Below are 25,994 nucleotides of genomic sequence, written 5' to 3'. Positions count from 1 at the left end.
AGAAAACAAATAGTGTTTATTGTACTGTCTCCTAGTCTGCTTCTGATGGCACTACAAATATAGCCTCTCTGCCTCAACACTAGTTGGCCTAATCGCCATCAAGTAACTGTTTTTTGCTTTACCGGATCCGCCACCGGATCCGGCGCCGACTCACCGGATCCGGTAGGTCCAAAAACACGCCGGATCCGCCGGATTACCGGATCCGCCGGACCGGATTGCAATCCCTAATTGTATATATTATATTAAATATACATAATTACAGGTACATATTATATTAAAAGACCACTTTATGTGAGAGTAACCAAGTAGCGGCTTTTACAGTAAGCTTATACCACTAAAAATGCCTTCATAAAATTTAATTCCAAAATTAATTCTAATAATGTATGTAAAAGTGACATAATTATTTATTTTATAGCTTCTTTTCATAGGATACGGGTAAACAAGCATGGAACAATGAGATGGATCACCTGATGGTAAACAATTGGTGCCTCCCATGGCACCAAAACACCAGAAGCATTACAAATGCATTGCCAACATTTTGGAGAATTAGGAATTTGAGGATTCTTGGAAAGTACTTGACAAAACAATGCAAGGATTTTTCCATTATTGTTCGATCAATCATTTTGGAAATATATAATAACTAGCTACTTCTGCTCAGTTCCTATTGATCGTGGCGTGATGATTTATAGCCTATAACCTTCCTCGATAAATGCGCTATCCAACACAAAAAGAATTATTCAAATCGGACCAGTAGTTCCTGAAATTAGCGCTTTCAAACAAACAAACAAACCCTTCAGCTTTATAATATTAGTAAAAAAGATAACCAGGTAATTTGAGGATAAGACAGTAAAACATGAAGAAGTGGAAGAGGATACAAGAAATAGTGAAGGAGTTTTATTCATTAAGGTCCTGATTGTATTATTATTTTTATGTTTGACATTAACTTCTGTAATTTTAAGACAGAACAAGCAGAATTGAATCCTACTTATTACTCAAGTTTAAAATGATTTTATTTTGTAAGTGGCACAATAGTATGTAACTTCACACTACAATGGTCAACAGACAACAAGATGTAAATAGCCTTGCATTACAGTTGATAATCAATATTTCTTTACAAGTAGCTATATTAAAATTTAAACAAGATTGATTTTAGACAACAAAAGCAACATTCGTAAAATTCCTACAGAATAATTAGATTCATTATTAAGGTTTTCTACCAATTTACTCTTTAAAGAAATCAGTAATTATTTTTGTCACCAATTTTGTAGGTATATATGTAGGTATTATCATAATTCACTGATCTTTATAAACTTTCTTTTTGTTGTTTGTGTCTAGGACTGGTGTCTTTCAGATGAGGTTCTAATATTAATTCTATAAAAGGAATTAGGTCAACAACAGCTAGGTATTATGCATGCCCTTTTCTATACAATTTTTATTTCAAAAACAGAGTGAGTTTCTAATAAGATTAATTGTGGATAGAAACCTGTAAGTATTCAGCAACCTCCGATCCCATGCACGGTTTAGTTCATTTGTCTATGGGTGGAAATGTAGTAAACAAAGACAAGCAATTTGCATTTCAAATATTTGTTTAGGAGTAAAAGAACCATTTTTAATTATAACATCTATACTATAATATTATAAAGCTGAAGAGTTTGTTTGAACGCGCTAATCTCCAGATCTACTGGTCCGATTTGAATAATTATTTTTCTGTTGGATAGTCAATTTATTGAGGAAGGCTATAGGCTAAAAAACATCACGCTATGACCAATAGGATCCAAGCAGAGCAGGTGAAACCGCATGGAAGTAGCTAGTTACTTTATAATTATAATAAAAGTACCTAATTAAATAGTATTTTTAATATTTTCTGTAAATATAATAACTATTGACACATGAGATATGATTTCCATCAAATCATGGGCTAATAGACAACATTTAAACTATTGTTTTGTCACATTATAAAGGAATCCGTTAGTAGCAAAAGTTATTGATGGGGTACAGAACATTTTAAGCATTATTTTAAACTTAAAAATTTGTTTTGAAATCTATAACCAAATTCCATCAAAAATCCAATAACATGTTAACTGTCATGTCGGTCACTGGTGACAGATGCTTAGTGGAGGATTTCCCTTCAACAGTTTTGTTACAGTGATCAAAACTTTAATTAATAATAAATTTTTGACATTCATTGGATGGATTTTCTGTCGAAAATGGATATTATTCTGGAGATTTTGATATACAATCATGCACTGTTCACATTTCGTCCCAATGCAGTCAATGTTGCCTTACATCATTGAAAGATTTGCCTTCTAGGATAAAAAGCAGTTGTTAGTCCTAAAATACCTATCATATATTTATATTGTTAGTTATTAGATAGTAATAATATGGTTAGTGTAAGTTTATATTGTAATACTGAATTCAATTAAGAGTCTTATAAGTATGAAAACAGTATAACAAGATGTGTTCTTGTATAATAAATTGTACAATCCAATATAATATTATTCTAAAGACCAATAAGATTTAGAACATAATTATTTTCATGAGCAGATATTGAGAAAAACATGAAATCTTATGTATTAACCTTCACAATTATTAATACATGTACCAGTCTTTGTTTGTTTACATTAACTAGTAACAATTATTTACTATTTATTCAGACTTTGCAACAAGAGGTGCTGATTAAACTACCAAAAAAGATAAGAATACAAAAAAAAAATACAAAAATAGGTCAACCATTGTTTGTAAACATTAAAAATTACCAATATCATATTCTAAAAAATGAACCCTTTATTGTTTCTCTATTAATTTTAATATATTAATACCTATTTGCATTCTTTACCAGTGCCCAATACACAAAATGTTGCTTCTGTCATTGAATAAATCTGGTGATTGTTATGGGAACAAAAAATAACCTAGCAAAATACTGTGACCAAGGCTGTAGGGACCTTGCTAGAGCTACGTAGATGAAACGGTAATAATTTTATTATGCCGTTGTATCATAAATTGTTATAAATGTTCCTAAAAGGCGCACTTTTTGCAATTAAACAATCAGTAACTACTTACACATAATGACGTCATTGCATTGACAGTCAATACACCACAGTAAACAATATAAACTTACACTATCGTAATTATCCCAATAGGAACACAGTCAACCCTAATAAAAGCGTGATATTGTTTATGTTTACTTACAGATCTCCAAGAATAAAATTAATCCTCCAAATGTATCAGGGCTAACAGCGATTCATAGTTGACAGCGAAACTGCGAATCCTAAATAACATGGCGGCATCTCATCGCAGCCGGTGTATGTACGTTTACACTCATTTCAGACGTATTACACTTGGTAATATTACTCACAGCATCAAGCACTTTTTAAGTTAAAAACACGTCTCAAGACAGAACCAAAATAAGTAAGTTTATATCACCACTAAAAGCAAAATGACGTAACATTCTCAACCTTCACGGTCGCACAGTAGGTATAAATGGTAGTAAAAGATATTGTTATTCTAAACATTATTATTTAGCAAAGTTCTTAAAACACTGTTTCTATAAAAGTCACTATTTACAAACGACTCATTCCAATGCAGAGTTCCTGTGTGTTTGGAAAATAAAAATCAAACGCGATAGATTATTATGCCTAAGAACAAACGTGACACGCAGTCAAGCAAGCTCGCTGTTAACTCTTTATTTTTTATGTCAGTGATACCCAGTAATAAATTTCAAGTTTCTACTGAGATCAAACAATCTAATGACATTTTTATTAAATCTAAGTTATACTAATAAAAAACTTATTAATCAAATTATGTGCATCTTTCTAAACTTTTTGGGGGTTGCAGAAGCGACATGAGATGATCAATATAAAATAATAGTAATAGTAAACATCCATCAGCAATATTATTTTGTTTGCTGGGTAGGTATTAATAGACACCAGATTCGTTTTTTTATAGTACAATTGTCTATGCCTAGACAATAAATTTTCGGATAATCTTTTTTTAACGTTGCGGAGGCAAAGTTTAAAAAATAGGTACCTACTGTTATTTGTATGTTGGACAAACGTATGTATTGGGAAATATTTTATTTATTTTATGTAGTATACATGGCACCTTTTTTCTTTTTAAATATAATTAATTTTTCCACATAACATACTGCCAAATGTTTGTGCTCTCGGTAACTTTGTACTTAATTAAATAAAAAAAGCATATTGAACGACTATTCTATCATTTGTAAACTTTAACTTTAAATAACAGCTTTTTATTAACTTACAAACTTTACTGACTTCCTAGCAAATATTGAAAGCACGGTTGGCGCCGTGGCTGGGCAACTGGCTGCCGTGTAACGTACAGCGGGTTCGATTCCCGCAAGGAGCAACTCTTTGTGTGATCCACAAATTGTAGTTTCGAATCTCAATGTCTCGTGCATGTGAAATTGTATGTTCATTAACGCACTCAAGACACGAGAAGGGGGAGGATCTTAGTGTGGGGCAATGATTATTAAAAATAAATTGAAGAATACACAATCTTCCTTTTTTGTTCAAGTCATATGAATACCTAAAGCATTTTTGTATTGACCGGTAATTTCAGATAAATTCACATTTCACAGTTTTGTTGGTACGTTCATGAAAAGATGAGCCGAGCTATGAAAAGAGTGTGTTTGTACTGAAGCGGATGTGCATTGCCTGTTGGCATCTACTACACCTAGATCTGGAGCTCAATGCGTGAATTCGCTCCACGTCGCTCCTCTCTTAGCCCTAGTCTAATCAAGCCTGTTCTCCTCGACATTTTAAACAATTTCGCATCTCTACACCAATGCTATTTCCTTTGAAGCAGAGTGCAGAGGGTATGTGGATTTCAAGCCATGTGATTGGTAGCACAGCTCTTCTCCGCTCCGCTTCAGCGGAACTGCACCCTATGGGTGAGATACGAAGATAATGAGAGCAATTAGAGACTTGTATTTTATTCAGTTTTATTTTATCTCCAATGAAATTAAAACCAAATAAATAATTATTCAACGAGAATAGTATTACGAGAACTCGCATATAATAGTCTAACACTATCGCAATAACCCACACCTCGTCGTGATCCTGTTACTAACACGTAAGCATCACCGGCGCGTAGAAGACGTTTTGCTTTACAATAATCAAGGGCAGCGGATACGCGGGCTTCTACTTCTGCCGTCCAATTCGATTTTGCAACCTCAAAATAATGCACAGATCGAACTCCTCGCCAAAAGCGTAACTGACGTGCAGTATGGCATGCTCTAGTTACCGCTATTATGGGACAATGAGGTCTTGCGTGAGCAATTAGTTTGGCTGTTCGACCCGAATTAGTTAAGCATATAATAACATTAGCGCGAGCCCTCATAGCAAGTTCAACTGCGTTTATACTGATGGCTTTAGTGGGTTCATCAAATGTACTTTGCATTAGTTCAGTATTTCCATAAACGTAAGGTTGCCAAATTATCCGCTCAGCTTGCCTACAAATAAGCGATGCAGCACTCAAACAATGTTCTGCCATCCTCACAGAGTCATGGGAACGCGGAGATTTGGAAGAAGGTGAAGCATAGTGTAATTCTAAAGCTATTACGTCCACACCATCAAGTACTAAATTTGCAATATCTGTAACGCAAAGGGTGGGGAGCTGCTCATTAATTACTGCTTTAAAAATACACGGTTTTCCGGCTTCATTGCACTTTGCTGTAATAGTTTTCTGAGCAATAAATATTTTCTCCAAAGGCAAATCAGTGCCTAATACACACCGATCTATATAAAGACCATCTGCTTCAGCTAAAATTTCATCTAAATTATCATATCCTAAGACAGTTTCAATACAAGCAATCACTAAAATATGTTTCCCTTTTTCTAATAACAGCTCTTTCACTACACCAATGTCTTTAACGGTCTCTGCGGCTGGAACAAGTACAGCATCTATGTCAGACCCAATAGCCCAATTTACTTGTTCTTGCATATCTTCGAATGGCTCTTGAATCTTTTCATTACAATTTAATGAATCAGAACTTCCTTCTTTTGCTACGGGTTCAATTTCCCGGGGTACCTGAGTTACTCGGACCGTCATTTTGGGACCAATGGTTCCACCAAAAGCTATTGTGCAGTCTACTGAATCATCCCCAACTTCAGTTACAACAAGTTTTATCATTCCCGGGGTGAGACTATCTATATATATTAAATCATTGGGTTGTAGATCAGTTAAATGGTCATATCCAATATACAAGCAATCAGGAGACCCACTTTCACGCCAACTAGTATCTGTTGTTAAACGAATTGAATTAGATTGAATGAGATCCACAGTTGACTTAGGGCCACCTTTTAAATCTCCTGTTACTATGTCTGGTCCCTTTACGTCTACTATCAGTGCTAAAGGATAAACGTACTCTAATTCAGCGCTATAATTATAAACAGCTTGCCTTATGCTTTGAATCAGTTGTGCACAAGCGTCGGGTTCCATATTTCGTATATTAAGCCGAGCCACTGTCATACCTGCAGCTATTAATCTTTGTATAGTAGCGGGTTCTCGATTAGTGTAACCAATATCGCACATAAGGCCCATTTGCAATTCTTCACATGGTGGTTGATGAATGTTTATATTGCAATAATGTTTAAACAAAGATGGCTGTGGTGCTGCAGTTTTTTTAATTTTATGACTTATAGCTGATTCCAAAGGAATATGCCAAGGTAATGCCATTATTTGTTGCTAAATAAATTAAAATCGTTAAAAAAGAATATAATTGTCGATAAAATTATGTAAGTGCCTAAAACGATTGACGTACTGTAATTTATTTTTAAAAAAACGTCCAATAATAGATTTGAAGTTTAAGGCGGATTGGCTGAATACAAATTTATTCTCAAATGGATACGATCGCTTTTTTAAATACATACATAACTTACGCCTGTTTCCCATGGGGGTAGGTAGAGACTATGGAACGCCAATTACTACGATTCTTATATATCTCTTTCACTTCATGAACAGCCATCAGTCTTTTCATGCACATCTTTTTAATGTTTAATGTTAACTTTAATAAATTCCAACTTGAAACAATAGGATAGGTAACTAGTTTTTATTTTAATGTCCGTCTTGTGCATCCTTAATTCACTTGCTTTCAGCGATTCTGAAGATACTGTCCGACCAACGAATTTTCAACGACCTTGAAAGTTTTTTCCAAAGAGATAAGCAAAGACCCAACACCCACTTTTCACCAGCTATGCTATGTTAGTCGTTGGTTGAAGGTATGCAGAGAATAGGCATTGTTTCCAAAAACTTACCGTACTTGGGTGGTCCTTTTCCTATGATTAATAATACCTAATTCAAAAGTTCAGAAATTATCTTTATCTTACAAATATTTCAGTGATTCTTTTTTATGGTTTTCAAAGACAATAATATAATATTTTTTAAAGAGTACGACCTTACAAGATTCTCTTGTTACTTGACATTTTTCATATTATGACATTGACAGTTTTCTTCAACTTAAAAATTTGAATTTCTTCAATCAGGGAAGTCAACAACTCTGCGATTATTCTGAAATTTTCATTGATACTGGTTTAATAATCAAATAGAACATAGTAGGCAATAAGTGAAAAGTGCAGTATCTGATAATCTAGACTTATATTTGTTGTGTTCTAATTTATAGTAAGAAATGACCATGTTGGTAATGTTTTTGTTTAAGTTTGTAAGTTTCGAGTTTAAGAAGTCCAAGTAAATTGGTTTCTTGATAATAAAGTGGCTTAAATGTTCTTTTTTCTAGGTAAGAAGTCAAAAGTAACTATTTTATAGAAAAGTATAGGATCAGATGGTGAGACATGTGTGTAGAACTTTATATACATGTATAAGCAAGGAAATCGTCTACCCGGTGACTGTTGTATACCTGATAAAAAAAGTTTTGCTAAACCAGCAAACGCAGAAACGTATTCATAATTATAAGGATAAGAAAAATGTATTTTATTCATATCTAACTCCTAGTTGTCGGAATTATTTTAACACATTGGAAAGTTAAAAAAGAAAACAGGAGCTATGGAACTAGAACTATCAGTTAAAGAAGCCAGTAATGGCCTTAAATCCGTTCGTGTAACAGAAAGAAAGAAAAATGCAGAGATTTTAAAAGAATTTCTAACTAGAAATTCAGTGCCTTCTCTGTTAACTGATAATACTCTCAAAAAGAGGGGATATACTTGGAATAATCTATTTGATGACATCAATGAATATATTCTAAAGGTATGTAAAGATTATTATTTATTTTAAATTCATAGTATTCATACAAAACAGACTTACTACTACATGATTACAAAATTTTTATTTGTTTAGGAAATAGAAAAGTTTGAGACATCAAAAACATATGAGAACACAACAAGACCACTATGTACTAGTTTATTGCACCAATGCATGGCCGGCTCTAATAAAGGTACTTTTATATATATATTATAATTAAATAATAATCTATTTCATCATAAATTATGTAAACATTTTTTTTCTCTTTACCATTATTGAATAGAGTCTTTAAATCTTAAGGGATTAAGCCATACTCATAGCCCTAAGAATAACTGGAATAGCGAGAAATATTTTGATCTATCTAAAACAAATACAAACGTATAAATCTTAACTGCACCGTGACTATGTTGTTATGTAAATTTAAAAGAATGTAAACACCTCACTACAGGACTGACCAACAGACGGTTTTATTAATATCAGCTGTGACTTTCAAAAGTGCCTTCTTCGTCTATTTGAAATTAATAATTGGGATTTGACTTTGAACTCCTTAGTTCAGTTCATTATTAATTAACTCTAGCAAAACATTATAATTTCAGGAAAAGCATATATTAAAACTGATAAGATTGTAGAGATGTGTCTGTACATACTAAAAGACAGTCGCATGGTGAGAGCTATTGGAGACTGTTATTTGAACTTGTTATTGAAACATTTTCTACCTTATGAACACTATTTGGATCATGTCACACCAGCTACATGGAAAGGTAATATATTTATATATTAAGACTTCACTCAGCGAAAGGTGATAATTAGACACCAGATGATATAATTTGCATATGCATGTAATCAAAGTATTTTGTTGCATATAATGCATATCAATCTTTTACATGTATATACACCATGCTTAATATTTAGGCTCCAGTGATAATATGAGTTGTTTTAAAACATGAAAATAATTGTTTCAAAATATCTATAATATAAAAATGAATTGCTAAATGTGTTGCTAAGAGCGAATCTCAAGAACAGCGGAACTGATTTCACTAATTCTTTTTTGTGCAGTTGGTATCTGTAAGCAGAAGGTTCTTATGTTAGAAAAAAAGGTGCACTCAAAAATGTCTAAGACCAAACAAAGTTTGCGGGTTGACTAGTTTAATATATTATAACTTTTACAGAGCTTTTGGATGTTTGTATCAATGCATGTCCCTCAAATGATTACAAACTGGACACCTTCACCAAACTGAGACTTGTACTGCTTGTAATGAAAAGTGGAAAGGACAGTTGTCAATTTGTCAGATCACTTGTGGAATCGCTGCCTTTAATAGAAGAGTACTTTTCAAACATTTCAAATGATAAGAAAGTACAAGATGTTGTTATTGAAATTGTTACATTGTTACTAGAAACGGTATGTTCAAAATTAATTGGCTACATACAATTATTTCTTTTCATGTGAGTAAAATTTAATAATAATTTCTATTTGCAGTTATCTTGTGAGTATCGGTTGACCATGTGTCAATTTACCGAAGCTCTAATGCCTTCGTTATTGAAATTTTATGATCAAAACAAGGATCAGAAGAAAAAGGTAATAGGAAAACTTATTTATTTTGACATATTCAACCTAGGGTCAGCCTTAGCTGACGACTTATCGAATGTATGTGTATGAATCTGATATTAAGTTGTTTTATTTGCAGAATTTATTTTTTAACTTTTTGTACCTAACGGTAATACTTCATCATCCTCTGGGCAGAACAAAAAATGAAGAAGGAAGTCTTGCAAACAATTGGGAACTATGGACCAAGTACTCAAACAGTATAATGGAAATAATATGCTCAGAAGTGAACTATTGGCAGAAAAATCGTAAAATAAATGATAGAATTTTTCAACAATTTTCACATTTTTATAATCTAGCTGCATCAGTTCATTATCAGGTAAATTCATTTGCATGTGATATCATTATCATGATAATCATTGTACAAAAACAAATTCATTCATTAAACAAAATTAAAGGCTTTATTTTTCTAATTAGACTGATTCTTCTGATTAGAATGTATATCTGTTGTGCTAGTTATTATTTATTTTTAATAATGTTTATTTATTTAAGTAACCCTTTTACATACTTATTTATCTAATTACAGATATTTGAACTGTCTCAAAGGAGCGACTGCAATGAGAATGTATCAAAAAGATTAAAATTGAGCATTAACAAGAACAAAACATTTGGTGACCTTGTGAATGAGTTACAACAAAATCATGTACCATGGTAAGTAATCTGATCATTTGTTTCCTGTTTCTCATCACACTGTTCTATTTTGCTATTATTATTACATTCATATACATATGTAAGGTCAGTAGATAGCAGGTATGTTGAACTGTATGCTATTGGATGGATGATGCTATGGTTCCCTTAGATAAGCCTAGATAAATTGATTATACCTACATTGTATAGATAGAAATGAACCATATAGTACATCTCTTTATCTATCGCTATAATATGACATATTTCCCGCTTTGATTATTAATTTAGAATCATTAATATTTAATATACTTACTGCCATACTCGAGAGACATTTAATGGTTATTTAAACTATACCTTAAGTAGTAACGATTTTGTTACGAAAACAATTGCTAAGGACGTAAGTAATCATTAACTGATTCTGAGTGTGGCAGTTAAATTTGTACCTAATGATGTTGAAAACACGGCTGACTATCGAGGTATAAAAAACCAGTTTATTATGGTCCCGCTTTAAATGATTTTTCCGCATATTCAAAGGTCAGTTTATACCGGTTATCTCTAGTTTGACGTGTGTGCTTTGGATTATTTAATGTATGCTGTTTTAGGTTGGGAATCATGCATGTTTATGTAGAAAAGTATGCTACCAGCATATCTATGGAAGATTATCTGTCACTATTGAATGCTCTTCAAGTACTTCTAACAAATAACACTAGTAATTTGGAATGGAATACATTTGAGCAGTTAGCTTGCTTAGTACTGAAGAACTCCAGTGAATTTATAAACAAAAATGCTGAATTTAAAAATGCTGCTGTATCGTTATGGAACTCTTGTGTTAGGTAAGTTAATGCTTAGAAAACTTATTGCCACATTTAGAGACGTTTAATGATTACTTAATAGATATACCTACCTAGAGAGATAAATAGTAACTAAATCTAGGTATTTCCTATAGTATTACCTTTACTGTTTTTGGAAATTGCGAAATCGCGCTGGTGACCAAACAACACACGAGCATATATAAATTTCCATTTAATTTGTGTTTCAGAAATTGCACCTCAGTGACTCCATCTCACAAAGCAATACACGTGACTATGCAACATTTATTACATTCCAATGTATTGGAGTACGCAGACGCTCTACACCTGATAAAGCTCTACCTTTCAAACGATATGCCGATCACCAACAACAGTGTACAAACATTATGTGATACCTTCCACAAATTCTACAGCAAATGTAGTGTGGATGACTTCAGAGTCAAGTGTTTATCATGGCTCACATTCAATGAAACTCCTTCTTCATTCGTCCCAGAAATATCTGAACTATTATTCAGATTAGTCGCCAGCGAAAATATTGCATTCCATACTATTGGAGCTGCTGAAACAGAGTTCGATAATTTACGTAATATACTCTACAATAACACAGAAAAATGTATCTTATTCAGTGAATTTGAGATTCAAAATTCAATAAAATGTTTAGAACCAGTGATAAAATATGAACACATTGGTACAGTTTGTGATATTGAGGTCCAAGTACATGAGTATCTTAGGAGAGTTTTAGTTGCGAATAATGCGCGACAGTTGCAAACTGAGACAGATTTGGTAGAATGCCTGAAGCTGGCTAGTATAAGCTTACTATACCTTGAAAGGCTCTTAAAGTACAATTTAAAATCTCAAAATGATATTGAATGTAGTGAGTTGTGTACCTTACTGACAACTACTTTGACTCGAATGAGCATATCTCTGAATAGTTTATTAGAGAGTAACTCCCAGATATCGTGTAAATTGAAACCTCTTGAGTTATTGAGAGAACTTTTAGTCACAGACTTAAATCCTGTGTTGTCAAGGATGCTACGTGCCAGTATCGACGCAGATCTGTTCCATACAATCAATAACATATTGAATATTGAAGTTAAATTTGATGAATGCGACATTATTATTGATGGAGACCAAGACGACATTAATATGAATACTTTAAAACATAATTGTTTCTTGTTACTCGCTGCGTACTGCACACAGGAATCTGAGTATCGGGAAGAATTACTGAAGTTGATACTGGATGAAAATATCTACAATTTTAAATATGATATTCCGTGTATATTTCAATGCATAGAGTTGTTGATAGACTCTAAAGTTGAAAGTCCTCCTTTAGGTAAGCTATATAATTCTATGTGTTTCTTGTACTTACTTTATTTTATTTATTTTTAGCCATGGTCGTTCCACTGCAGGCCTCCCTACCTTCCTTCTATTCGTCTCTTCGTAGAGCTGTCCTTTGTTACTTGTACTTACTACTTATTAATTAAGCAATATGTAACTGTTTGACGAGGAACTCGACTAGTTTCAAGAGGCTCATATTCATTCATCATTCTTCGCGACACACAATGCTAGCAGTAATAGTCCGCAACAATTGCAGCGCGCTCTAGCATGGCCTAAAACTAGACGAGTTCCTTGTTAAACAGTTACGTGGGTAAACCGACAGCCATAATAATTAATTTAGTATTTATGTCTCACGAAAGTTATAATATAATTATTAAGGCATTAGTAAATAACTTATATTAATGAGGCAATAATCATGTTCCAGGTCTAATATTCACCTTAATGCAGCACATATGCCAGAAGATGTACAAAAACTCCAAAGTTTCATATCAAATACTTAGAGTACTCTTGAAAATCATGGATCCTCTATGTGTGGACAGTAGTGACATGAGGAAGAATTGTTTGATCATGATTAAGAGTTACTTGCAGCTTTGTGACAATATGTACTACCCACCGAAAGTAGCCGCTTTAATATACGAATGTGTTACAAAGATTGTGATAATGAATCGTCAGCAGTCTATGGACATTGGCGATAGTTTTGAAGAAGCTTGTATGAACAAGATGAAAAGCAGTGTTCATAGTATTCGCCTCCACTGCTGTTACCTATTGAAATTAATTAACAATTTCTCTGAAGACGATATTGATGCGTTTGCAGTGCAATTATTGGATATATTTTTAACTGATGTAAGTATTGGTGTTGGTAGCAAAAACACAAACTGAATTAAAACCTTGTCTGTTATAAATTAATTTACTAGGGATGACGCACTTTCTGTTTTCTAAAATAAAATAATTGTTTAAATTACTCCTTAGTATATCAGCTATCCAATAAAAGTCCTGTCAAAATTGGCCCAGCCATTTCAAATATTACCTGGAACAAACTGACAGACAGAAAAAAGGGTTACATCAATATTGCAAACAGACACTTTAATTCTATTTATTCTAGACTAGACCAGATAATATTGTATGGTTATGATTACAATAGCGCAATTGTCAGAAGTGATCCGAATTTTTAATTACATTTACTTATTTCAGGTATCATCGAGGAAAGAGTCGATATTAAAAGACGAGTCAGCCAATAGAACTGCCACAGTACTGCACGCATTCGTTGCACTGGCGCAATCTAAACAATCTTCCACACTAAGCGTCATACTTCAAGTGATACACTTGCAGAAACTCAAGTCATTAGATAAACATTTGGTCACCAAAGTTTTAAAAACCATCCTCAATTCTGTGGGCATAAAAGACCTACAAACATACTTAAATAACAATATTCTATCTCTTATACATTTTTGGTTTACTAAAAACAATGAGGTAAAAGATTTCCCGGTATATTTACTTGGGTTCGATAGTATGGACAGTTTTATTGAGCGACATATGAAGTGGCTTGTTAGCGGAGAGATATTATGGCGGCAAGGCGGGAATGTTAAAAATAGTGAAGTCTTGAAGAAAGTTGCATCGAAACAAAATAAATCTGCTGAAAAGGTCCTTGAGGTATGTATTTTCTGAAAGTAAACTTATTATTAACATTGACCTGTGAGTTTTTGAGCCTATTCAATGCAAACATAGAATTAAATCATTCCTCTTTGTGATATTAGTATATGTTAAGTATAATAATATAATAATCTGGTAAAGTGGCAAGTCAGCTAAAGTCTGAGACTGGATTTTTTTAACTTAAACTTTTCTTTGAATTACCTAAAATAACTTAGTAAATATACTTACTTAAAAGGAATACATTAAGCACATTGTTTTTGTATTTACAGACTTGCTTCTCCAATTTAATGGCATTATGCATGCCTTATATCGTCAGTGCGCAATACAACATTGACTTCACCGACCCACGGAATAGAGACGCTTTTAGAAAATCAAAGAACAATGCGAACAAAATGTTTCAAATGATGGGTGAGATTTTAGAAAATGAAAGTTGGAGTAACCTCTTTGTTGAGAATGTTGGGGAGTTGTTGCTGCTGGTAACTATGCATATGAGTGACACCGAAGAAGCTGAGCAAATATTTCAAGTCAAATTACCGAAACGGAATCAAGAGTTGTATTATCCAAAGAGGATTTTCTCTGCTATTCTGAAATATTTTGAGGTGAGTATAGAAGAATAAGATTACAATTGTCATCTGTAGGATAAATATCTTCTTTAGTACAGAGAGTGAATAGGGCATCCGAGCAGATTTAGGGTAGAAAAATAATTCGCGCGGTAACTTCATGAATAGCTATACAAAATTGTAGATACCAGGGTATTTAGACCCCAGAGCTGCGGGCTACCTAGCTCTTATTTAGCAGGCTTTAAAAGCAGGAGTAGGAAGTGGGTGGTTTTCAGTCTGTAAGAGTCTGACACTCCCTCTCGCCTCGCTCAAGGCGGGAGAAGTCATTAGATAATTTCTCCCCCTTAAAAAGTGTATTTAGTGCACCCAGACAGGCTACAAGGTCTACCCTTGGTATCCCTTTGACGAATAAATGAAAAAGAAGATAATGTACAAAATGTCGCCACTAATGTTGTCTTTTTATTTCAGCATCTCACAGATGGAAACGTACTACAATATCTTTGTAAAGACCAGACAGTAACAATATTCAAAATTCTCTTCGAACTATGGAAAGCTGTTACTCAAGAGAATATATTTGAACTGAAAATATTGGCCCTTCACGCATATGTTACTTTTATAAAGAATATACCGTTAGGGTACCCTTCCGACGCGTTCATGTGTAACTTTGTTTGCAACAGTTTCACTCAAGCTATTAAACACTGTAGCGACAAAAGAGAAATGAAAGCGTACATTGATGGTTTAAACCTAGTCCTGAGATACTTGTTACCAGAAAAAGCGCCACTTATGCAAAAGTCTCTGTTAGAATTGTTACCAGCATTGATAATTAAAAAAGAATCGGACTACGAAGTGCAGTGCACAGCATTCTTAAATGATCTGGTTGTTAAAATGAGGAGTTATTTGCATGATAGCGAAGATGTTGTAGATTTTATATCATCAATGTCGCAAGATGATGACTTTGTCCGATGTGCTAATCCAGCGATATTCAAAGAAAAGTTAAAAACTCATAAAATGAGTTTGAATCGGCCCAGGTACGTTTGAATCCTATAGATAATAATATAAAATATATTACATAAAAAATAGAACTTGTTCTTTTTTGTTTTCAGCCATGAAACTTTGTTAAAACTTCGTCAATTTTTAAGCTGTAACAAAGAACACATACGTAGCTTGTATGACGATTTCGGATCTAAAACGTTTTCCGAAGACTGCGAGACGAGTATCATACATCAGATCGTACAGTCACTCTGTAACATACTGAAATCCAATCACGATGATAAGGTATTATATTTTGTTCTTAATTATATTAATTGCAGACATCTTTCAAGGTGTAAAACAAGTAGGTAATGCCCAGTGCCCTATTATCTGTAAGACAAGCTAGACATGCGCTTAGGGCGCCAGATTGCAGAGCGCCGCCGCAGGAGACTTGAGAAAGAGAGAGAAAAAATAAGAGTAAGAGAAGGAAAGAGAGAGAGAGAGAGAGAGAGAAAGAGAGAGAGAGAGAGAGAGAGATAGGAAAGAGAGAGAGAGAGAGAGAGAGAGATTCAGTTATGTTTTTCTTATTACAACTCTAAAATGAATATTTACAGACTGTAGTGGAAGCATGCAACTGTCTATCGGAGATCAGCTCTTATGATTTAAAGACGTTAGTGACAGTACCACCAGCCGACACAACTCATATTATGGCGGCCAATGCCACTCGGTACTTTATGCAAGTTGTAGGGAAAGCACTACTGGAAGTCTTCTTTGATGAAGACCCCAATGTTACTGATGAAATAGCCGAGACTATGCATGATCTGTTGAAGTTCTTGCATGTTGATGATATTCCAGGTATGTGGGACTGTTATTAAAGTTAAATCCAATAGGTATATGATCTCAATCTTTTCGATTACGACTTTTATTCGAAAAACAAAATGATCAGTACCCTTATTATGAGTTTGCTTTACGTTTAAAATAATTGAAACGAGAGCGCGTTCGGCGCGCTCACGCGTAAACCAACCAATCAGAACGCATTCTCGTTTCGATTACTTTAAACATAACGCAAACTCATACTAAGGTTACTGATAACATCACTAATGTGAAACCCGCTAAACGAAGCTACAGTATACTTACACCATTTTGTTCCATTTTGACAGCTTTCTAGTTAGCTAGCTACCTATCTTTCAATTTAAAACTGTTTCCAGATTTGGAAGAAGTCGACAGAGATGTATTAAAACCATTTGCGTCTGAGAAACAAAGTCTTCTGGATACCGTGAGTGACAGCATGGCGTTTGAAGAGTACTGTTTATCCAATCCTGATGGAGTATTCCTCAATACCCTCCTAACTAAAGATAACGCTGATTGGTTGAAAGAGGTCACGTGCACGCTTTTACAGTTCGTTCATTCGTCAACCAATTATGTGAACAATTTAAGGCGAGTTTGCGCGTTGAAGGTGAGTTTATTTGCCTATATTTTATTTGTATAATTGTGTGTAGATGTAGATATACGTATAAACAAAAACATGAATGTTTCAGCCGCGTCTATGTCGCAAGATATTACCGGCCCTTGTCGGCCTACTCCTGCAAGGGCTTACTGACAGACATATCAAAGCTATCAGTGATCACATAAAGAAATTCTTCAATAACATTTGGGAACAAACCTTTGACGAAAAGTTGGAGAACAGTGGAGACAGTAACTTCAATGCCAGGACAGATGGCACAGTGACGCATGGCTACAAAACTATTATTCAATACATGCTCGAAATCGTTGATTTTGTACGTATACAAAAAAAGTACGCGCAGACAAGGCAAGTATAATTTACATTCCTTACTAACAATCAGTTTTCTTGAATTAACTAAATTTTCCTTTTGTTATAGGCCTGGAAATGCAATAAAGAGGCTAAATTTCCTACAACTCGATTACGATAAAGTGGCGTGGGCCGCGGCAGTAGTTGATCAGAACTGGGCGGCAGTTTACTATGGAGAACTTTGGGCCGTCTTTCAAAATGACGGCATTTCGCCAAACTCGCCAGAGGCCACCTCTAGACTAGCTGGCGGGGATAATCTACAGAGAATATTTAGAACGGTAAACTCAATATTCAAGTATGTAGCTTTAGTTTGTCTTTTTTACGGCTTCTAAATAATGAATTTCTCAAAACAGTGCTACGTGTCCATCGGAGAAGTAGATGCAATCGAAGGATGTGGTACTGAGCATCTAACAATGGAGAATGAAAAGCGGAAACATCTTATAAACACGGGGCAGTTCACTGACGCACTACTGATGCACGATATAGCTCTATCTTGTGGCGGGCAGCCCGACCAGGACCTACACTACGGCGTAGTAAAGTCACTGCACAAGTCTGGCATGCATCATCTTGCACTAAGCTACATCAAATCTCTACCGGAGAACGACCAGTTGAATGATTTCAGATACGAATGCTTGGCGTTTTTAGGTGAGTTTTCATACATTTTGCAACATACTTAAGTCTTTGACTGCCAATAAAAAACTTGAAGGCAAATCCTCCGCTAACGTCGGTCACCGGTGACAACCACGGCGTTCAATGTGTTAATTAAATATCTATCTAAAAATAATTATATATTTTTTGATTCAGGTGACTGGAGCCATTTTGTTGACACAAGAGAATTATCGGAAAAACACAAGCAAGCCAATTGCAACCCAAACTCTGTGGTGAAAGCGTTCCAATACGCTTGTCTCAAGAGCTGCCTGAACGTCCAAACTACTCCTGAATTTGAAAATAAACTAATGGTACCTTTGAACAAAGCGAAGTTAGCAGTATCAAGATTGTGCCATAACTTGAACATGGAAAACTGTCAGAATATATATAAAGTTTTGGAGAAACTTCATATATTTAACGATATTGAGGATTATTTCTCTGTGAGGATGAATCGTAGTGAAGTGTCAGAGTTACTGCGGCAGTGGGACGTGGAGAACTTGCCGCCGTTCATTGACTTCAAGCACATCGAGGCGTTGTCCTCGCAGCGGGTGCTGATACTGGAGCACGCTGCCAAGTCTTACAGCGACAAGCTGAACGAAATTGTGTCGCTACAGATACAGTATGCGCGTAAGTTATTATCATGAAGCAAATACATAGAAGAGATGTCATAAATGGATTTCCCTTTAACATAAAGCGTGACACTACGGGGAGCGCGGACACATAGCATAGAGCCATCTAGCGGTCCCATACTACAAAAATGTTGCCAATTGTCTACATTTTAATGTGCCACTTTCTGAGCGCTTATAACCTATCAACATCTTACTATATTACAATATCATTGGACAGGGCCGTTTTATGTCACAGTGCAATCACATTATGGCATCTTTTTTTCACTTGCTTTATGGTTATTATTTAATTTTAAAATATCACTTAATTTCAGTGAATATAATTCGTAAATGTCTTATTCTTCCAGAAATGGCCCTAAACAACCGTAGGGTACAGATGGCACAGCGCTTGCTAGCAGTCGCCAAGAAATGCAAGGTGTCTGAAGATGTAACTCTGGTGGAGAGCGAGATAGCATGGGCTAAGGGCCACAAGGAGATAGCGCTGTCTCTCCTCCGCAATATTGTCACCAATCACACGCTCGACGCTAAACTTGCAGCTACGTCTTTACGGTAAATTGTATTTCTTTATTGCAGTACATAATTGACGAAAAAATGGTTTTATGGTACTTTTAAAATTGTGCCAAAGATTTGTGAAAAATGGCAAGAATTTTACTGCATAGGGCCTAATAGAAAACATCTATTTACCCTTCTGTATGCACGGCTGACTCTGTAAACGTGCGACTAGCTACTGTGTAATATTTCGCGGGTTTATATGGGCGTGACGTGGAATGTTAATGTTTGTAAAATCACCCAATGACATAACAGTACTGAAACCTTTAAAAAACGCGCTCGACACAAGAAACATTTATGTACTCCTTCGGCTATTATAAAATGTAATCGTGTTATATTTCAGCCGCTACGCCCTTTGGATGGCCGAATCGAAACGCGACAACCCTCGTGAAATAATACACAAATATTTGCAGAAAAGTCTCCAAGTACTAGGAAGTGAAAATATCGAAGTTAGACTGAAAGTCTATTACGATATTGCAAAGTTTGCCGACGCTGAGTACAAACAGGTATTTATTTTAAAATGTATATGGCTACATTACTTAATTTTCATTGTATCTTTTATTTTCCACCCATATCATTTGATGACAACGTTGCTTGTAGGCTGTAGCTATATTTTTATAATAACTATCGTGAGGCATCCTAAATTAACAAAAAACACGGTTTAGTCACGTACATTCATAGAGAAAAGCTCTACTAGTTTCGAGTCACAGAGGGACTCTTCATCACGCGCACGCTCCAGAGACGAAAAGCGGTGATTTTTAGTTAATTTAGCTTGTAGCGATTTTTTAAATAAATTAACAAAAGATCCAGAAGTTCAGTGATATTAGACATACTTTCGTACACAATATTATCAATACGGATATTTTTAAATTAAATTAAATTTCGTTTTAGGTGGTAGCTTACATGAGCTCTTCAACATACGAGAACAGAGTCAAATGCTTAGAAAATATGAAAGGCACGGCCTCGTCTTTAGGCAACAAATCTCTCAAGTCGCTCACAAAGTAAGTAGATGACTATGTATAAGCAAAATATTAATGATATAAATACTTTTTCTATTCGTTACTCAATCTTTAATTATTTATTTCAGAGAGGAAGGCAAAGCTTTACTAACGAATAGAAAGTTTAAAGAACTTGATGAAGCTGAAATCGCAAACGCCCAAGTAGAGAAAGATAACTTCTTGCAGTTAGCTATGAGGTAAGATTTATTTGTGTAGTTGTAGTGTATAATTCGGTAAATGCTTCAGTTAAAAACTTATATTATTTGGATTTCAAAAATAGTCACACTACCGATAGTGTAGTGCACACCCTTAGTATGAACTTTGCTTTACGTTTAAAGTAATCAAAAAGATAGCGCGTTCAGCGCTCTGATTGGCCACCTCGAATAAACCAACCAATCAGAGCGCCGAGAGCCCTCTCGTTTCGTGTTCGTTCACACGTAAAGCAAACTCGTACTAAGGGCACCCTTAGTATGAGCTTGCTTTGCGTTGAACGGTTGCTTCAAAACCGCACGGTTTTGAAGCAAAAAGTATTGAATTTGACTGATTGTGAACAGCTATTTACATAAGTTTTAGTTTATAAAAAAGATAAGAAATAATCAAGTTAAATCTTTACAGATATTATCTGCTGTCATTAAAGCAGTGTGATGAGAATAATTTGTCAGTGTTTCGTGTGATATCCCTGTGGTTGGCCAACCAGGACTTTGAATTTGACGCTGGGAAGGAAAAGTTTGAAGACCTTCTGAACATGATACCTTCTTGGAAATTCGTCACCGTACTACCGCAACTCACGCCGAGGCTCACTGATGAAGATACGCCATTCATTACGATCTTGAAGAATATCATAAGTATGTACTCATGTAAAATCTTTTCATTTAATATTCAGCCATGTTTTCAATGCATTAAGTATTATTTTAAAGATTTTTATCGGTCATGAGATGAGCATTGAGATACTCGTTTTGTTTTTAAATTACAATAGCGTAGCAATATTACCAATTTGAGCTAAAGATATTATCGACACTTTGTAAATTATGTTTCATGGCTTTCTTTTTACAGTACGATGTGCAGTTGACCATCCCCACCACACATTGCCTATCCTTTTTGGAATAAAGAATTCCGACAAGGACAACGTGATATTGAACGCGAGTGGGCGTGGCGCCGCGAGTGGGCGGGGCCGGGAACAACAGCCGCGGGTACTGGCCGCGCAGGCGCTCGTACACGGACTGCGCACGCGCAGCGAACAACTCAATGTTATGATCACGCAAATGGAGAAGATGTGTGATGGTAAGTAACTTAGTTTTGATCAACAATGCTATTATTTTATATTTTAGGGATTTGGCTAAGTGGACACCAATTTCTGGTAATTAAAGACTTTATAAACCATATCAGTGTTTTAAAAAAGGATAATAATCTCGTAAGCAAAATTTAATTACCAAAAGAAATATAAAAAAGACATTAAGTTATCCAAATCAATATAATTATGACCTGAGGGCTTAGTACGAGTTTGTTTTACTACTACTAAAATCTATATTACCTCCGTATAACAACCAAATATTTGTTTTTCCCAGCTATAATAAGCTTCGCTAACTACGTGCCGACGTCGAAACAGAAGAAGCAGTCGATTCCTAGCGCGGAGAACATACACAAGCTGCGCAGTTTGCGCTCAGTCGCCGTGCCCACGGTCACTCTGCCCATCGACAAACACTGCAACTATAGGGATATACCCAGTAAGGCAATATTGTCATCGTCTTTCTTTGATAAAATTCTGCTTTGTTTGCTCAGTTGACTAAATTTATTCTTACACTAGGCAATTTCGCGCGATTTCACCCGCTCTGCCTGGTTCCTATTGATTGTAGCGTGATGTTTTATAGCCTATAGCCTTCCTCAATAAATGGACTATCCAACAAAAAATTTATAATTATTCTGATCATACCAGTAGTTCCGGAGATTAATGCGTTCAAACAAACAATAGCTTTATATATAGGCATTAGTATAGATTTTGCAAAACTTCAAGAACGCTTTCACAAACGTCTATAAAATTTTATGGAACCTCTAATCACTAAGATAGTTAACACTTAACGACATAGACTACTGTGTTTTATCAATCTGTAAGTGACAGCTAAATATAACGGATGAAATTTTAGTGCCCTCTTGCAAAGTAACTCATATAATAAAAAAATAAATGGTTTAGGGGTGATTTTTGAAAAGACCAATTATCTTTTCACAATCAATTAAAAAATAGTAATACATTTCTTATTTTTCAGCTCTGCATGCATTTGATAACTACTTCGAGCTGGTTGGCGGCGTGAACTGTCCTAAGAAGATAAACTGCAAAGATGAAAATGGAAAAAATAATATCATATTGATAAAGGTAAAGCGATTTTCGTACTTATAAACAAAGTTCAAAGAGACTCGTGTCTTCAATGTACGATTCATTAACGTTTGTGTTTGCCACTCAATCGGTGGCTGATATACTAAGCTAATAGTTTATTTTTTTATGGTATAAGCCGGTAAACGATCAGACGGATCACCTGATGGCAAGCAATCGTCGCCGCCCATGGACAACCTTAGCATCAGAGGCACTACAAGAGCGTTGCCACCCTTTGGTGGGTTAAGAATTTCAGCATTGTTGGGGAATCGGGGATTGGGGAGATTGGGAAGGGGGATAGTTGGGCCTCTGGCGACCTCACTCCACACACAAAACAACGCAAGCGCTGTTTCACGTTTTTCTGTGAGGCCGTAGTATCGCGCCGGTCGAGCCGGCCTATACGTGCCGAAGCATGGCTCTCCCACACTTTTATATTAAATAATAATAATAATTAATTTCTTGCAGGGTGGAGATGATCTGAAACAAGATGCAGTAATGCAACAAGTATTCACTATTGTTAACACTTTACTGGAGAAAAATCCCGTGACTAATAAAAATAAACTTCTTATTAGGACCTACAAGGTGAGATGTTCTCGGATCTTTTCATGTAGTTACTTGTTTACTGATATGCTTTCATTATTTTGTATATACAATATACAAAATTATTAAGCGAGTATTAAGCAAACCTGGTGATTAATGCATAACGTTAACATTAACCTTTTCCGTGCGAGAAGAGGCAATGGTCAGAAGTGACCACTAATAGGCTGTTGATGTGATATGATGTGATTTTAGTCACTGCTAAACTCGTCCGTATTTTAATTGGTAACAATATTTTTTTTATCTATCTTAAGATTTTTTGTGGAAAATGATATGCGAATTTAATTGCGCAGAGCGATGATCGTATATTTCATAAATATTTTTACATTGTTATAATATATGTATGTTTACAGGTGGTGCCCATGTCCCGACTGTCTGGAGTTTTAGAATGGTGTGAGGGCACAATTCCCATGGGCATGTATCTTGTTGGCTTGGAAAAAAATAGCGGTGCCCATGCACGTTACAGGCCTCAGGTATAAGTCAAAACAATTTCTACTTTATTTTAAGATACTTAAAAAGCATAATTAAGTGCTCAAGCTTTTTATTATTTGTAAAGAATCACACTAATATTATAAATGTGAAAGTTTGTTTGTTTGAATGTTTGTCCATCAATCATGCTGAAACTACTAAACGGATTTTTATGATATTTCCAACAGGATATGAGCTGACTTGAGTGATGGGATACTTTTTATGTTAGCAGTTATACATTATAGCATAGTACATAATTGTATTTCAGATAAACTTTTTTTTTTGATTTTTTTCTTAAACAACACTTTAATCCTTTGTTTAACAGGACATTTCATGTGACGCGGCTCGTAGTAAAATGATTGAATCTGCGAACGACAGCCACGAATCGAAGTTGAATGTGTACAATAAGATTATGCAGTCCTTCAAGCCAGTGTTCCACTATTTCTTCACTGAACAGTACCTTGATCCGGTCACGTGGTACGAAAGGAGATTGGCTTACACCAAGAGGTATGTGTGATTGACTTTTTTTAAAGCATCTCGCAGCTTATCTTGGATTAGGAGTGTGACCACTTATCTTGGACTAGTGGTATTCTCATTAAGGGTTAAGGCCTAATAATTAAGGCCTCTAATGAATTACGTCTGTTACAATTTACTTTTTTTTAAATCATCACTGTAACAGACGTGTAACTAACTCAAAATTTTCGGCTATTAGTGTAGTATGTAACTAGGTGTTAATACACAAAGAAGTGTCTTGTTATCATCATTCGATGGTTGAAAGGCTAATTGATCTAAGCGACATTTTTTGCGATATTGATTTATATACATATTCGGAATCACCGATTTTTTCTCTATCAAATGATGTATATGTATAACAAAATATCGCAAAAAATAATCTCTTAGTTGAACTAGCCTCGAAAATCGTGATTCAATGTTAATTTAAACTGAACTGTTTTCTTTTTATCTAGTGTTGCGACCTCTTCCATGGTTGGCTACATCCTGGGACTCGGGGATCGACACGTGTACAACATTTTAATCGACAGAAGGACGGCTGAAGTGGTTCATATTGATTTAGGTAATTAAAATTAGAAGTGAATTATTATCATTCACTATTAACAAAAATAAACTACTTATTTTTATTATTTATGTTAGTTATAAAACAAGTTTTAATTCTATGGAAATATTTGCAGGCATTGCTTTCGACCAAGGCAAGACATTGCGCACTCCTGAGACTGTACCGTTCCGATTGACCCGCGATATCATCGCCGGCTTCGGATGCAGCGGCACAGAAGGAATATTTAGAAGGTAAATTCCATACTTATTTAAATAAGTACGCTAAAGTTGGCATTACAATAAATGTATTTTATTAAAAACTACATTATTTTTCAACAGTAGCAGGTAAAAAATATGTAAATTTTTTTGAACCTGTGTCATTTGTAATCTTCTGTTTCTCTATAGGTGCTGCGAAAAAACGATGCAACTACTCCGGGATAATCAAGAGACCTTGTTGACAATATTAGAAGTTTTATTATGTGATCCACTGTACTCGTGGTCAGTTAAAACTGCCCAACAAAATGCTCCTACTTCAAGCAGAAATACCAGTGCAGTCTGTAAGTATTTAAAAATGTTAAAATATTTAAAGGTTTTTACAATTGCGGTCTAATTAATCCAAAGCAGTCAGCAAAGCAGACAATGTAAAGTGGCATATCCTACGCGTTGCCAATCCTATAATAACCCCATGGTCTTTTTTAAACATAATTAATTTCTTTTAGGTAGGGAGGCCTTTGCCCTGGAATGGGACGACCACAGCTAAATATAAATAAATAATTTAATACATGTTGACATCTATTTGTCCAGGTGATACCGGCACTCCCAGTGGCCTAGCAAAGCGAGCGCTGCTGGTGGTGACGAGCAAGCTCAGTGGAACTGAGGACGGAGTGGCGGGCGGCGTGGCTGTGGCAGGCCAAGTTGCGCGCCTTCTACATATCGCCACAGACCCATTCAATTTGTGCCGCCTCTTCCACGGCTGGCAACCCTATTTGTAATCGTTATTGTGTCTTATTTTATTGTTAATTGTTTCATCTAATTGTATCTGTGATTCAATAATAATTAATTGTAATACAATGAAAATAAATGATCAGTTTTTATTCTCTTACTTTTTGTTTT

At 35.0% G+C, this 25,994-nt stretch overlaps 2 protein-coding genes and 1 long non-coding RNA gene across 6 annotated transcripts in view; 2 read left to right on the top strand and 1 right to left on the bottom strand.

The window, feature by feature from the left end:
- The window catches only part of LOC126910817 (uncharacterized), a 289,873-nt gene that overhangs the window by 128,674 nt on the left and 135,205 nt on the right, over positions 1-25,994 (top strand). The window lies entirely within an intron of this gene.
- On the bottom strand, positions 4,944-6,804 carry LOC118273675 (pyruvate kinase). Its single transcript, XM_035590766.2, has one exon. It carries the CDS (start codon positions 6,694-6,696, stop codon positions 4,999-5,001), a length of 1,698 nt encoding a protein of 565 aa, XP_035446659.1. The 5' UTR covers positions 6,697-6,804; the 3' UTR covers positions 4,944-4,998.
- LOC118273317 (serine-protein kinase ATM) lies at positions 7,466-25,983 on the top strand. Of its 4 annotated transcripts, none has more exons than XM_035590216.2 (36): positions 7,466-7,653; positions 7,754-8,220; positions 8,311-8,407; positions 8,811-8,975; positions 9,384-9,613; positions 9,692-9,790; positions 9,900-10,136; positions 10,344-10,468; positions 11,047-11,277; positions 11,484-12,586; positions 13,016-13,434; positions 13,783-14,241; positions 14,511-14,840; positions 15,270-15,829; positions 15,905-16,076; positions 16,385-16,625; positions 16,979-17,226; positions 17,309-17,580; positions 17,651-17,858; positions 17,934-18,225; positions 18,385-18,855; positions 19,202-19,403; positions 19,747-19,909; positions 20,295-20,404; positions 20,491-20,598; positions 21,017-21,246; positions 21,455-21,682; positions 21,967-22,125; positions 22,663-22,769; positions 23,232-23,348; positions 23,717-23,836; positions 24,157-24,338; positions 24,797-24,903; positions 25,019-25,133; positions 25,287-25,438; positions 25,686-25,983. In XM_035590216.2, the coding sequence occupies exons 2-36, from the start codon at positions 8,020-8,022 to the stop codon at positions 25,871-25,873; spliced, it is 8,448 nt and encodes a 2,815-aa protein (XP_035446109.2). In that variant the 5' UTR covers positions 7,466-7,653; positions 7,754-8,019; the 3' UTR covers positions 25,874-25,983. The 4 variants fall into 4 exon arrangements, with proteins under 4 accessions (XP_035446109.2, XP_035446110.2, XP_050550338.1 ...); XM_035590217.2 differs by having other exon boundaries at positions 7,466-7,657; XM_050694381.1 differs by having other exon boundaries at positions 7,466-7,678.

This window comes from Spodoptera frugiperda, chromosome 1 (assembly GCF_023101765.2).
Source record: "Spodoptera frugiperda isolate SF20-4 chromosome 1, AGI-APGP_CSIRO_Sfru_2.0, whole genome shotgun sequence".
Lineage (NCBI taxonomy): Eukaryota > Metazoa > Arthropoda > Insecta > Lepidoptera > Noctuidae > Spodoptera > Spodoptera frugiperda.
Note: the sequence above shows the minus strand (reverse complement) of the source record. Positions and strands in the feature narration are given on the sequence as shown.